Below are 14,906 nucleotides of genomic sequence, written 5' to 3'. Positions count from 1 at the left end.
TTTACCTTATTTGACCCCAGAAAGACTTGCAGGGTAATGAGGCATATACAAAGGCACACATCCCTAGTCCTGCTGCTCTCTGCCTGGTGCTGAGGGAGGGCACAAGGGCTTTGTATGAAGACTGGGTGTCTGAACAGGGCTTCTCCAGACACACCAATGTGCCCATCACTGAAAATCCTGTCTTATGTGTGGATGCTGCCAACCTGTGTCTGTCCCAGTGGCAGGGCCAAGCGGTGGGAGGGAGGGCAGAGCTCCTTTGCCAAGCCCCATACTTATGCTGGGGCCTATTGCCACAGTGCTCTCCAGGCTGTGTGTCCTGAAAGAGGCAGCATGGTCCTCTCCAAGGGGTGTCTCTGTCTAGCAGACCCCCCGCTCTTGGAGACCTTCTGGTGGTGGCACATCAAGGCCTTCCCTTCCCTGGGTTAGCGAGGCGTGTGTCTGGAAGCTGTGAGCAGGGCAGGGAGGCAGGGCAGTCAGCTGGCAGGCGTGGGGCCCTGGTGCCCAGGTGCTTATCACAGCTGGGCTTCTCTGGCTGTCCTGGCATGGCAGGGAGAGCCTGGGCTGCCCAAGCTGCATCAGCAAGCACATCTGCGCTGCCTGGGCTCTCACTTGTTAGCCTGGCCCTTTGATTTCCTAAGCCTGGGGCAAAGGGTGAGATGAAAGCACAGGAAGGGGCCCTCTGTCTGCCCCTCCTGATCGCCAGAGCCTGGGCCCTGGGATTTTGTCTTAAATCTGTTAACTCCTTCATACCCAAGAGCAGGGCTCTTCATCCAGCATGCTGCAGGGTCCAGCGCCAGGTGGAGAGTCCCAGTTCATTTTCCTCCTTAACCACGGTGTTTGTCTTGTGGGATCCTTGTGTCCTTCCCTGTCCCTTCCTTCCCAGGCACTGTTGCCATTTGCCCCCCAAGGGAGGTGCTGCCTTCTGCTGGCCAAGCCTGGGTGCCCTTTTCTTAGTCCCTCTCTCCTGTGTTCAGGGCTCCCCAGGGAGATGGCTGGGTCAGAGCTGGCTGTCCTGCAGCTTCCCGATGGCAGGGGAGGTCATCATCCCCCTGTCTCTGTCTCCCTCCAGGTGACGCGGGTGCCCGTGGAGAGCTGTGAGCAGTACAAGAGCTGTGCGCTGTGCCTGGGCTCCAGGGATCCCCACTGTGGCTGGTGTGTCCTTCATAACGTGTAAGTACACTGTCTGGCACGTCCTGCCCATCCTGCACCCCTCCTGCCTGGCTCCCCTCAGGCTGCCTGTAGTGCATCTTCCCTGTGACCAGTGCCCAGAGCCAGGGTGCAGCGGAGCTCTGTCCAAGGCATTTACTTAGACCCATCGCTGTGGCCTCTGAGTGCCCTCTGGATTAAGCAAGCGAGTTATGTGGGTAGTTGTCTTTGGCTCCTTGCTAAAGCTTGGGGCTGTGCTGGTGTCTGTTGCTTCTGGCTCCTTGCTCCCTGCTATCACAGGCCTGAGCCCTCGTTGACAGTCCTGATGTTTCCCTTTTCTCCTGGCCCGTAGATCTCCCCTTCAGATCTGCATCCTCCTTGTTCTCCCCCCTGCGGAGTCCTCACCTGCTCAGGGTGCACTATCTGCACTTCCTGACTGCATGCTTAGCCCTTAGAGCCCTGGCTGAGCCCTGGTGATGGGAACAGAAGAGCCCAGCTCAGCAGATTTCCCTCCGATCTTCCCATGACAGGTGGCTCTATCCACTGCTGGTGGTGTGGCACTTGCTGGCTCCACTGAGCATGCAGGGGCATCAGGGAGCCCGTTGGAGAGAGGCACTGGCTGTAGGCTGTGGAGGAGGGGGGCATTTGGCTTGTGCTGTTGCTCTCTGGCTGACTCCACCAGCTGTGCTGCATGCCTTGGAGTGACGTGGCCCAGTGTGGAAAGGGTGCTGGATAGCAGCCTGCTGGGGTCATGCAGCACGTGGAGGATGTGCCGGGTGGCTGAGGATTAGACAGCAGCTGCCCAGAGGCTGGGCAGGAGGTCTGCCCCGCCATATGGATCGATGCCAGCCCCATGGCAACTGGAGGCCTTCACCCCATGACCCTTGTGCAGCTGCTCTAATGCCCTGTAGCCGGTGGCAGCTGCCGGGGATGAGCGTCAGAGACCTGACTGGCCTGTTAACTCTTTGGATCCTAGGACGTTTCATCCCTGCAGTACCATAGCCTTTCTTGGCTTGGCTGGCTGTTTCCAGATGCTGGTAGGAGAAGCCAAGCCTTGTGGAGCGTGGCTCAGGGGCTTGAAAGGGAACTGGGGCCTCTGGCCACCTCTCTGGTGCTTGTCAGGTTGCAGTCTGTGCTCTAGAGGGAGGAGTATGAATGTGAGGGAGATTTTTGGCATGTGGTGACTAGGGCCTTCTCCAGAGTCTGCCTTTCTTCTGTGCTTCCCAGGCAGCAGAAGCAGAAGTCACTGTCTGGAGGGTAGGTTTCAGGTCAGAACCAAAGAGCCCAGCAACAGGTGCTGTTGCAGTGGGTTACCACATTGCGGTGCTCATCCAACCAGCTGCAGACAGCTGTGGTTGAGTGGTGAGGCTGGCACAGCTGCAGGGATAGACTGAGGATAAACCATTAGGGCCCCTCATGCTGCCCTTCCTCCCCTCTTGTGTCTGACTGGAAGTGGCTGTGTCATTTCACAGATAAATCATGGGCAGGCAGCTCCTTCTCGCATGTGCTTCAAGCTGTGGGCCACGCAGACTGGCTGTAATTTGCTCTGGGAAGCTAGAGGCAAAGATCTTGTCGCCTGACAGCGGGGCTCAGGGCTCAGCTCCCCCAGGCAAAGAGGGAGGGGAAACGCAGCATTGAAAAAGGGAAGCACAGATGACAAATCCGGTTTTCAGCATGGGGAAGACTTTATTCCAAGGGATGAAATTTGAGTGCCTCATTGGAAGCCCATCTTTCCTGCCACGCAAAGCATTTTAATTAAAGCTCCCTGCCTTGACCTCCTTCCACAAGTCCTTTGGGGGCTGGGGAGGGGCAGGCCAGAGTGTGTCTGGGGCACAGTATGGTGCTAGTGCCTACTCAGGAGATAAATCGCTCAGATTGAAGCTCTCTCTTTTTCTCTTTTTCCTCTTTACACTTAATTAAATGCTTCCTGTAATGAAATAATGTTAGCACAGATTCAGGGAGGGCTAGCTGAGGGATGTGGTTGGAGCTCATTAAGGGAAAGCACTTGGACAGAGCTGGGTTCAGGGGTTGGGGAGCAACTTCAGTGTGGAGGTAGTGTGAAAAGCCTGAGCTGCGCTGTGAAGCCTCTGGAAACATATAGTATGGGGGTGCAAGAAAGAAGCACTGGGAGCAAAGAAGAGAGGCCAGGGGACGTCATCAGGGAGGGGCTGTGAGATTGTGTACTGCTCTCTCCTCTCTGAAGAGCTGGTCCAGAGCATGGGGAAGAACTCTTGTGGAGAAGGACTGCTCAAACCAGCACATGGCTGGTACCGAGTGGCTTCAGCAGAGCTGAAGGGGGAGCAGATTAGGCTCTTCTGGGGTGCTGCAGTGCTGTGGGACTGGCATACAGATGGTGCTTTGGTTCTGGAGTGTGGTAGACGGATAGAAAGCTGCAGGTGGGGTGCTTGGGACTGCTGTGTGTTTTGTGGGCATTGGTGGGTGCAGAAACTGCCTGTCCAAACGCATGCTGTTGAGTGTCTGCAGTTGTGCTGGGGTTACAGAGCATTTCAGAGCCTGCCTGCCATGTCACATTCATTCTGTATTCCATCCTGGGAGACATCTGTCCCTGGTCCTCAAGCCTTGCCTCATCCCTGAGCCCTGCCTAGGGCCCTATGCAGCAGTAAGTCCCAGGCTTTCCCAGAGGCATAGTGGTGCTTAGCTCTGAGGCTGAGGAATAACTCTTTGATCAGGGGATTCACTTTCTCATTGTGCCTGTTTGATCCCTTTCCAGTTGCTCGCGGAAGGACCGGTGTGAGAGGGCTGATGAGCCTCAACGCTTTGCCTCTGACCTGCGCCAGTGTGTCGAGCTCACCGTCCAGCCCAAGAACATATCGGTTACCATGTCTGAGGTCCCGGTAAGCCACTCACCTTGCTGGTACCCTCACCAGCTACCTTCTGCCTCAGGGGTAAAGCAAAGGCAGCATTTAGAGATAAGTAAGCAAGTCTACAGGGGCAGATTAGATAGCCATTAATATACATTAGATGTTATGAAGTTCAGGATATTGATAAGGGACATGTGATAAAATTCTTCACTGGGAAGCTAAGGTTAATCAGGAAAAGATGGAGTGAGTTTATTAGGATGAAAAGGAATCCAAACAGTGATAGAACCTGTAGCCTGGAGATGGTAACATGGTTAATCCTGACTCAGAAAAGGCAGAAAGGTTTGTGGGATATGTCTGCCCTGCATTTGGAAAGAAGCAGGATGTCCTTGTAGTGTGTGAGGCTGATGAAATAACTTAGTAACTAAAGAGGAGATTGGATGACATTTGCTAGTGATAGACCTGTTTAAATCCTCACAGGCCGGGGTAACTATTCTAAAAGAATAGGCTGAGGAGATCTTTAGCCTTCTGATGTCAGTGTTTAAATCAGGTTTATTCGAAGGGAGTAGGGAGCTTCCAGGAGACTAGAAGGGGACTTACTTTGGGCTGATGTTCAGAAAGGGCAGTTGAGATGACCTAGGTAACTTTAGGCTGGTGGTCTGTTACCTATCTTGGACAAGTGAAGGCGAAAGCTGATCTGGGATTTAACTGATACAAAATTAAAGGCTGCAATTATAATTAATGTTAGCCACCATGGTTTGATGGACCACAGGTCTTGTCAGACAAACCCGATTTCACCTTGGATGAGATTACATGCTAGGTTGTTAAAAATGACTATGCCAGTACAATATACTTTTGCCTTTTACAGGGCATTTAACTCAGTGCCTCTCAACAAGCTGACCAACAATGAGCATTAAGTAGGAAAGCCTATATTAAATGGATGGCTACCAGAAAGATCTCACACCACAGTTGTCAGTGGAATTGCCATCCCGTAGGGTTTTTCTGGAGGGGTTTTGCAAAGAGTGGTGCAAGGCCTGATTCTGTTCAGCATTTGATCTGGAAGTAAATGTAAGTGTTACCATCTGGTGATAATATGTGCAGATGGCACAAAGATGCTATAGAGTGGTCAGTACTAGTGAAGGAGGGGGCAGTTGTAAAAAGTGATTGGGGCTGTTCAGGAAACAGGGCCCTTTCAAATGAAATGTGTATTAATGTAACCAGACGTCTAAGAATGCAGGCCAGGCCTACAGAATAGGGATTTGCACCCTGGCAAGCTAAGGCTCTAGAAAGGATTTGGGGTCTGGTGGAACATGAGCTCTAAGTGTGACACATGGGCCTGGGGGGAGGGGGAAGACTAATGCAAGTCTTGGCTGTATGAGTATTTTGTAATGAGGACTAGGGAGGTGACTTCATCTTTGTGTGACTGGATGAAGCTGATGTCTGAACACTGCACTGTCCTGGTGCTCCCAGTCTAGAAAAGGCTGTTGAAAAAAACAGAGGCCTTGCAGAAAAGAACACTCTTGACTGATTCAAGGGCTGAAGAGACTAAAAGAGCTCAATCTGTTTAGCTTATCAAAAAGAAGATGGAGAGGTGAGTTGATTACAGCATGTAAGTGCCTTTGTGAGGAGCAAATGCTGGGTGCTGAAGGGCTCTTTAACTCTTCAGAGAAAGGTGTAACAGGAACCAGTGTTTGGAAGCTGAAGCCATAGACATCCAAGAGAGCAATAAGGCACTGAGTTTTTGCTTTGAGAGTGGCTGACCAGTGGGACAAACTCTCAGGGAAAGTAGTAGGTTCTCCCTTTCTTGATGTCTTCAAGCTTAGATGCATTCTTGAAAAATATTCTTTAATCAACCCAAAGCCATTGGGCTCAATCGAAGGAAAGCCAGGTGGAATGTAGTGGTCTGTAGAGGAATGAGGTCAGACTCGAGGGGTTAGCGGTTCTTTCTGCTCTTACACTCTAGGTTTCACTTCCTACCCTGTCCTCTGCATTTCCCAGAGGGGGCAGGGGTGCTTGTTCCTGGGTTGGTGGCAGATTTTCTGCTAGATTTGAGGAAGGGAAGCGGGACTGCTTCTAGCCTTTCCTCTGGACTGGGGCTGTTCATGAGTCAAGAGCTCCTTTCATTAGCTGATTTACATGGTGACTATTCTTCCTCTTGACCCCAGCTGGTGCTGCAGGCCTGGAATGTCCCAGACCTCTCGGCTGGGGTGAACTGCTCCTTTGAAGACTTCACTGAGTCCGAGAGCCGCATCGAAGATGGGAGGATCTACTGCAGCTCTCCCTCTGCAAAGGATGTCATCCCCATTACCAGGGGCCGAGGTGAGTTTGGGGAACCATGCATAGCTCCTGACGTCAGTGTCCCCAGGGGCTGGGAGAGAATCCCTTTACAATTACATATACACACGCATGTTCTGTTGTATTTATCTTGCACAAATATACGCTCTTGTCTGCTCCCAACTATCATACACTTGTAATCCTGGGACCCAGGTGACATTGGCAGTGTAGTAGTCCTCTCAGGGCCAGGGCAAGGAGACTCCATAATCCAAAGCTAGACAGGAAAAACCGTGGAGAAAGGTGTGTGCGGCTGAGCCCAGCTTGGGCCTGAAGAGGATGAACTGGAGGAGCTAGCATGTCTTCTCCATGTCCCTTTGGGAGAGGCTGGCCTAGCTGAAGGGCACTGCTGGCTGCACCTCTCCCAGTGGAGGACCTGAATGGCTTATAAAGGACCCAGGGCTCTGCATGGACCCCAAAGCAGGAGCTTGGGGTGCAGCATGGGTAAACACGAAACGCAGTTCTTCTGCAGAAGGAAGTGCCGTGAGGGATCAGTCTCTGGAGTGTGGCAAAGCAGTCTTGGAAGGAAGGAGGATTGAACTCCAGATAGGAAAGGCAGAGTACACTAGTCCCGTAGCTGGGAAGGAGTAGATGTTTGACTGTGATCTATCTTATCTTCTCCCACTCCTTAAGCCTGACTGCATACTGAGGGCCTGTGGCTATATCCCATTGAGGGCTTTTGTGGTGACCCAGCTCCCTAGCATGGGAGCATCCTTTGATGAGGCTTGTGATTTCAAAGTGAACTCCTCAGGACACTGCTTGAGGCTGTAACACAGAGGGATTCAGTCCTCTCCTTTGCCATAAACCCTTGCCCAAGCCTGTGCTTCTCTGCTGCTACTCACCAGTACCTCACAAAGTAGAGGCATAGTGCTGAGTGACCTTACCTGGCCTGTGATCCCTGCCAGCTGGTTGGAAGGCTGCATGGTAAAGTGCTCCCCCTCTTCTTGGCTCAGGAATTGGGCCATTGTCCTAGCTAATTGGGGATAATTGGGATAACTGCTCTGTTCCACCACAGGCTTCACTTGCTCAGTGTTGAGCTGTGCACTGGGTTCCCTCAGTCCCTTTCTGGTGTGTGACCTGCCCTGCCAGCAGCACCTTTCTGAATGGCACGTCCACCTGATTCTCTTTCAGGCGATAAGCGAGTGGTAAAGCTCTACCTGAAATCCAAGGAGACTGGGAAGAAGTTTGCTTCTGTGGATTTTGTCTTCTACAACTGCAGTGTCCACCAGTCGTAAGTCACCTGGGCGTGTTCTGGGAAAGGGGCCAGTTGAGGCAGGCACAGTGGGGGAGCACAGACTAAGGCAGGCGGGGGCCAAGGGTGCCAGCTGTTTTTCTGCATCTCACTGGGATTTGGTGGAGGGGGACTGGGGACCCAAGTCATCTTGTTCTCCTCTCAAACTTGGGTATGGTGAAAAGGGGTCAGGTCCCTGAGAACATGGAGGAAGTCTCTAAACACCTGTGCTTTATAATTCATCCCAGCCCAAAGGCCTGATCCAGCTCTAACATGGAGGAGATGGACTTCTTTCCAGTGGTTTAATCAGTAGAACTGTTTGCTAAGTTTCAATCAGCGGTGCCCTTGCAAATGCCCTGCCAGCTGCTGTGTTGTGCAGATGTGCATAGCAGAGTGTTAGTGAAGGCATCTCCTGGCTTGCAGAACCTTGAGGGCTGGGTTGGAGGGCCACAAAAGCTTAGAAACCCCCACATCTCCTTACTGGATGCCAAGTACTTTGATCTGGAAGTGAGAGCAAGGCAACCAACCTGAAGCCAATGCTGTAGCTTTGCCAGTCGCTGCTTCCAGCAGAATCTCATTTGCACAATTGACTTCTTTTTGCAAAGCCTTGGAAGGAACAGGCTGTTTGTTGGAATGCAGATGCTGTAGCGATCACTTGGACTTCACGTGCTGGACGTCTTGTTATTCATGGAAACTGTTAACATACAGGGCAGAAGGACTTGGCTGGGGAAAAGCAGTAAAGTCCTACATTTTCCTACCAAGGTACTTGCCTCCCAGGGCTGCTGGATGGCAGTCTGGAAAGTCACAGCAAGGCTTAGTGGAACATTTTGCATATTATGCAGCATTTGCCTAAGAGTTTTCTAAGTAGAAGGAACTGTGCCCTTGCTTTCTCTCCCAGCTGTGCTGAAACCCACTTTAAACATTGGCCTTTGGGATGTCTGAGCTGTGCTTGTACTAAAACAAGGCATGGAAATGTGAGTTATTAGGATATCCAATTATGAGTTAGACAGCCTGGCAGTTGGGACAGGATGTTAACCTTAGGGAAGAGATTGGCGTGGATGTGAGTCCAGAATTCAGAGGTAGTGATGGAGTGATTCTCTTGGCTTGCCTGATACTTTCTGGTGATGGTAACATTCAGGCTGGTCTGTGGAACAGAGCGATAGATAATTTCAGGAGAGGGGCTGTATAGTCATCTGGGTTGGACTGTTTCCTGCCAATGTCTGTAGTCCTTCAGAGGGCTGACCCAGAGCTCTGCTACAAACAACTTCAAAGCCGATTCTTCAAACAAGCTGCACTTTCCACTTTGATCAAGGAAACAGCGGTTGAGAAGCAGTGTCTTGGGGTGCCTCCAGGACACCTGCAGTGAACGTTCATGCATCAGCACCTGGGGCTGCTGGCAAAGAGAAGAGCCTGTGGCTGTACCTGTCTGCCCAGGACATGTCCACATGCAAAAGGAAATGTTAAGAGGCCCTGGGGCATAGTGCCTGGACAGCAGAATGCAGCAGTCAGGACTGTGATGAGGGCTGCGGAGACAGTGATATACAGCAGAGAATACACCTTCTAGACCACTCGTGCTGGGGAGGCGAGGTTGGTCTCACTGCTGGGATTTCACTACCACCTGCTGCTTGTGGAGAAAACAGGAGAGTGAGGCAGGGGGGAGCATAAAACATGCCTCTCTCTCGCACCTTGACTCACGAGTAGAGCTATGCCTCCCATCTCCCTTCACATCGTGTGGTTTCAATAACATTAGATCAGCTTTGGCTCAGGCAAGTTGCTTGTCATTAGTTTGCAAATCCAAAAGCAGATGTGAGTTTTTTTTTTAATAAAAGAAACAAGACTTTTGACTACAAATGGTACCAGATATGGCCAGATCAGGGCCTCATCATCCTGCCAGCATAGAGGGGAGAGATGATGAGGGAAGTGACATTTTATTTTATGGGCTTGAGACAAACATCAAAAACCCCCCAAACCCACAAAAAAGCACTGACTGATTTATAACCATGTTGGTGTTTAATTTTGGATGCATTATTTAAAAAGGCTAATTACGGAGGCATTAATATTTATGGGCTCCGGTTGGAGCTGATAGAAGTGTCTCTGTTCAAGGCTGTTGAGCATTATTATTATTTTCTTTACGTCAAGGATTTTAGAGTTTGGAGGCAATTTTAATTGTGTGACCTGCAGTCAAGTCATAGCCAAAGAACATGACAATATCCAGGATGATGCAATACTTTTAAATACCATTTGCAGATGGGAGTCTTTAATGGATCTCCTCAGAGTTAATAGCCTCTCTGATCCAGGTTTCATATTGTGCAGAGGAAAAATCTATAAGTCGGCCTGATAAATTCTGTATTAGGAACAATGCACTTTTCTACAAGGCTAATGTTTTTCCTGTGGAGTTTTCTGATCACCACGCATTATGCGTTTCTTTCACGTTTGGGCAGCTTTTGCTTGGGCCGGGAGCCGAGGGCCTGAGTGTTAAATCATTTGTCTCCTTGAGGATGAAATGTTTTAGAAGAGATTTTCAAACCGTTACAGAGAGAGAGAAAAATGGCTAGCTGCTTCTCCACTGGTGCAAATTGGAGCAGCAGTAGGGAAGCCAGTGGGGCTCTGTAGACTGATGCCAGCAGACCTACCCCGACATGTTTGCGCCTGGAAAGGTGCCTATGATATTTGTAGGCAAAACCCATGACATGATTTTGGTCCAGTCCTGCCATGGTCTCAGCACCCTTGGTGCTCAGCGCCTTGCAAGAACGGGGTTCACTACACTTATTCTAGAGGCCACTGGGAACTTGGTTTAGGGGCTGAGGTGGCTTAGGCAGGCTTCTTTTTTTCTCTAAGGGAGCTCAGAAACACTCAGAAAGGGTCTGTTTGGCCCATCTCCTTAGGAGAGAAACTGGAGGGGCATAAGCAGGGTACAGCTCCCTCTTCTTTCTGATCTGTCCTTGCAAGGCTTTGTAGGGTGATCTAACCCTGTGCTGCTCAGGCTCATCCCCTGCTTTGGGTTAATAGCAGCTAGATCCCTGATGAATGTCACTGGCACCTTCGTCTTTCCCTGGGCTGCAGAGAGCGTTGCTCTGGGAGCTGATAGAGTCCTCTGCCAGCCATACTGCTAATTTCCAGCATAAAGAATTTTAAGCAGTCTCCTTTACTTTCCCCCCTGTGCCAGGCCTTGCCCCTCCTCAGCTTGGGATGAGGCAGCCAGGCCAGTGACTTTCGTTTTCTCTTTCTAGGCAGTTTTGCTTTCTGTTTCTCCAGCTGAGTGCTGCCGCAGCCTTGAGTTTTTGATAGCCCAGGGGAATGTCGAAATCAACAGCAGCAATAACAACAACAAAGCTGTTTATATTGAAACCTTTATAAAAGCAAGAATATGTTTCTGCTCCTGTTAGGTTTTGTAAATTGCCTCGCCTCTCCCCAGCATCTCCCTTTCCGACATTTGGAGTCTAAACTGCTTGACGCCAGCAAAGACCATTGAGTGTGGCGAGTGTTGTGGAGTGCACAGCTTGAAGTGCCGTAGACGGAGCTGATTTGCAGAGGATGAGCAAACATCAGGCCCCTTTAAGGTGTTTTAAGCTGGGTCCCAAGGTACCCAGCAACTCTTGGAGCAAGTGTCTTTAAAGAAGATCTGAGACCTTGACCCCAGTTCTGAGTTGTGCAGCCCCTTTACTGTGGCAGCATCTAGGTAGGCAGTCCATACTTGGCATAGAGTAAGTAGAATACCCTGGATCATCTTCCCCCTATGCCCTGTCATCTAGGGAAGTGTTTTCCAACCTTTTCCAGCCCAAGACACACTTCCATTAATAACATTTTTCTGCGGCACACCTGTTAAGGCATTCTCCGTCCCAATATTTATGAGCTTGTTGTAGCTCATTGCCATGGCAAAATTCTGTGGCATACCTGCTCATTTCTGACAGCACACAGTTGTGCCATGGCGCAGTGGTTGGTAAACAATGATCTAGGGACACACAAGGGAGAGCTTGGAGTGGGAAAAGGGGCATCAGGTCCCACGGACTTGTGGGGTTATGCAGGTATTCCCTGCAGAAAGTTACTATAAGGGAGAGCAGCCATTTGAGTGACTTTAAATCATAATGAGGCCTTGGTGTGGTGATTTGAGATCCATCTCAAGCTGAGCCTCCTCAGAAATGCAACCCTGAATCGGGGCTTGTTTCCAGTGACTGCTTTACTCTGTAGAAGCACGAACAGGGAGGCAGACCTTGTCCTGAGCCTTGAAGATCTATCAAGGTTTGTTCAGGATGAAAACAAATCATTTGGTGTTAACAACAAAGCGATTGTGCCTTGTACATGATTTCTATAGTAACCGCTTGAAAGAGAAGGATATTGGCAAGGAGACAGGTGGGGAGTGCTTTCTGATAGCACCTTTCTGGAAATGGTGGGTCTCCTTGCTCCGATCAGCCAGGAGGAATTTTGGGAGCCTTGGAGCTCTCCTGGTAAATCAGGGCTGGGCTGAGGAAGGGGTTATGATTCTCTTTTCGAGATGCCCCAGTGAGTTGATGCATTTAGACCTTGTCAATATTTTCCGCGCTGCTTTGAGATGGGGCATCGGGACTGGTGTCTTGGACTGTCGCTCTCTTCTGGCTCTGCTTTTCCAAGAGAGGAATCGCTGTGACATGAGGCACCAGAGTCCTGTAGCACCTCTCAATATCGATTTTCCTGTTCTCGCCAGAGTGGTGGTGACTGTTGACAAGGTTGCCACACCGCTTATTTTTCAAGGCCAGCCCCGCGCACTGTCTGGGAGACTTGTGGAGAAGAATGCCGCTTGTATTCTTTTTGGGAAAGCTGCCTCCCAGCTTTCCCAGATAAACGGGGCTGCGGTTTGTTAAACCTTGATTAGCACAAAGTGTTTGACAGAGCCCTTTGTGAGGACCTGGTCCATGTAATGGGGGTGTGCACAGTTCTATGTGCCTTGACTAGGAAGGGCTGAACTTCCCTCTGCATTCCTAGGGGAGATATTTGGTTAAGGGCTAGTTGCTTTGTGCAGAGCCTGCAGGCCATGATCAGGCTGCTCGGAGACCATTGTTCAGAGCATTTTCAATAGCTGTCCTGCTAAGGGGCATGCAGTGTAGCACAGCCCCTCATTCATATCCTCCGGTGCTATACAGACTTCTGCATCAGAAAGGGGATTGGCTAGCTCTGGGACAGCATTTTCCCTTCCTTTTCCCTGGATCACATGGAGGTCTCTTGGGGCAGTAAGATGAGTGTATGGTGAAGCGATGGGCTAGAGGGGGGTACACCTCACATCCCTGCCAGTTTTGGGGGGCAAAGGGGGACCAAATGGGCAGCACTCTCTGTGCTGTCTGTATAGGAAGGTAGGTGGGAGGAGTCCCTGGAGCAGCCATCAGCTGTGAGAGCCCTGTCAGCTTACCTGTGTTTGAGCCATGCTGCATGGAGAACGGGCTCCCACGAGCTGAGGTAGAGGCATGAACCTGCAGAAGGACAGCCTTGGTATGTCCCTGACTATGGGACTCATCCACTAGGCTCAGTGAGCTGGTTATGCAGGCTGGTCTTTTCAGGCAGGGCTGCAAACTCTGCCCCACAAGGGGATGTCTGGATAGAAACCTCCATGGGGAACTCTTTGTGCTTTCCCTCCCGATGAGCCCCTCCCCTTGGGGGCTTTCCCACAGCAGGCCTTGATCAGACATGCATTCTTTAAAGGCCACTTCAAGAGCTTTGATAATCCACTTAATCATCCCATGTCCAAAATCTGTGTATGCAGATGATGTGATGCCTTTGTGCACATTAAACTGCCTCTTAAAGGTGTTCTCCAGGAAATTGAGTTCCTCCTTAGAGATAAAGGTCTAACACAAAGCTCCGTTATTGCTTTCAGTAGGGGCTGTGGTCTCTGACTAGGAAGATGAGCGAGAAATAGGTCTTGAAAGAGAGTCAGGGATTTCAGAGGGGTGGGGAGAGCGATGGAGCGATGCTGGGGCTCGTCTCCAGGGGGAGAGTTCTTCAGGACTCAGACGACTAGGTTTGGAGAGGGGGAAATGCTGGACCTGAGAGCTGGAGGTTGTGGGGGAGCAGGCGCATAGAGATGCAGGGTCTGGCCCTCACCAAGTGCTTCATGGGACTGTCCAACTATATCTGTTCCCAGCCTTTGTGGTGTGGGTTTCACTTCATTATGGTTTCTGCAGTCTTGTTCCCAGGCAGAAAGGGTATGAGGGGAGGGGAAAGAAGAGGTGTTCATGAGGATGTAGGGCTTGATTCTGCCATTTCTTCATTTCAGTCAGTAAATTATGCAGAACTTTTGACTTTTAATATTGCAGCATGTCAGCACATTCCCAGGTTCCCATATGGCCTGTGCAGAGAGAACCCATCACAAAGCAGCAGCTCTGCCAGATTTGGAAACCACAGCCATCCCGTTGACAGAAGGCAGCAGGTGGGACAGCAGTAGACCACCCGGCCTGATCCAGGAGGGTGAAAGAGACGTGGGGATCCTGGCAGATGGGACTGGGAGGGGGACTCTGAACTTGAACAGTTGCCATGGGCTGCTCGATGTCCATCCTCTCTGAGTTTCACACACGGATGTAGTACTGTTCACATGCCAACACAGGAAACACAGAAGCCCAGAATGCTGCCTCCATGTGGTGACAGTGATGGCAGCTAAATGCTGCCCTGTGGGTGAGGGTTGAAACTCTCCCTCACCTCCCATTAAAGCTGTTATTGCTAAGAGCATCATCTCCTTGCCGTATGAGCTCCCCAGCCTGCCCCGGTGGTGGCTACCCTCCAGTAAAACCCCTCCCAGAACAGCGACAGCTTTTGGGATCACTTTTGTGCACAAGGAGGGGAGGTGAACAAAAGCAGCTGTGTTGGCCGCTTCTGCATGATGTAGGGGAGACGTTAGAGTCAGAGGGTCAGGCCAGGGGGATGAAGTTTATTTTTAAAGCCTTGCGAGGGCATTGCAGAACAATGGGGAAATGGCTGTAGCGGCTGTAACGCTACTGCAGCTGAAGCCAGGCATCTCTCTAACTCTAGGGAGGCGAGCGGTGCCGCCTTTGAATAGAGCAGCCCTATCTCACAGGTCAGGCTTTCGTTATAAGTCTCCATTAGGCAAATGGGATTTTAATGCATTGCTTCAGGGGGTGAGAGCTGTGTGGCACTGCAAAGAAGGCAGGGGCTGGGCTCGCTGCTAGCATGTGAATCACTGTTTCTTGAGAGTCTATCTCCACATAATTTTGATTCTCTGGAAGCAGGATGGGTGTGTTGGTGCCTGCTAGAGCCAGGGGGGAGTGCAAGTGCTGCACACTCTTCTAGCTCTCCTAGTACCCCTCAGTCCATATTTTGCTAATCTAAATCTGGGGCTTCCCACTCTGTCCTGCTGATATGCCTCAGTCCGGATCTGTAGCATGCCCTGCCACTGAGAT

At 50.8% G+C, this 14,906-nt stretch overlaps 1 protein-coding gene across 1 annotated transcript in view; it reads left to right on the top strand.

Annotated features, from left to right (window-relative positions):
• Positions 1-14,906, top strand: part of PLXNA1 (plexin A1) — a 225,109-nt gene that overhangs the window by 105,421 nt on the left and 104,782 nt on the right. Inside the window, exons 5-8 of the mRNA XM_019536823.1 lie at positions 1,070-1,170; positions 3,878-4,001; positions 6,131-6,284; positions 7,428-7,527. Of these exons, the coding sequence (XP_019392368.1) occupies positions 1,070-1,170; positions 3,878-4,001; positions 6,131-6,284; positions 7,428-7,527 (479 nt within the window). The remainder of the gene's footprint in view (positions 1-1,069; positions 1,171-3,877; positions 4,002-6,130; positions 6,285-7,427; positions 7,528-14,906) is intronic.

Source organism: Crocodylus porosus, unplaced genomic scaffold (assembly GCF_001723895.1).
Source record: "Crocodylus porosus isolate Cpor-Errol unplaced genomic scaffold, CroPor_comp1, whole genome shotgun sequence".
NCBI lineage: Eukaryota > Metazoa > Chordata > Crocodylia > Crocodylidae > Crocodylus > Crocodylus porosus.
This window is presented reverse-complemented; position numbering and strand designations above follow the sequence as displayed.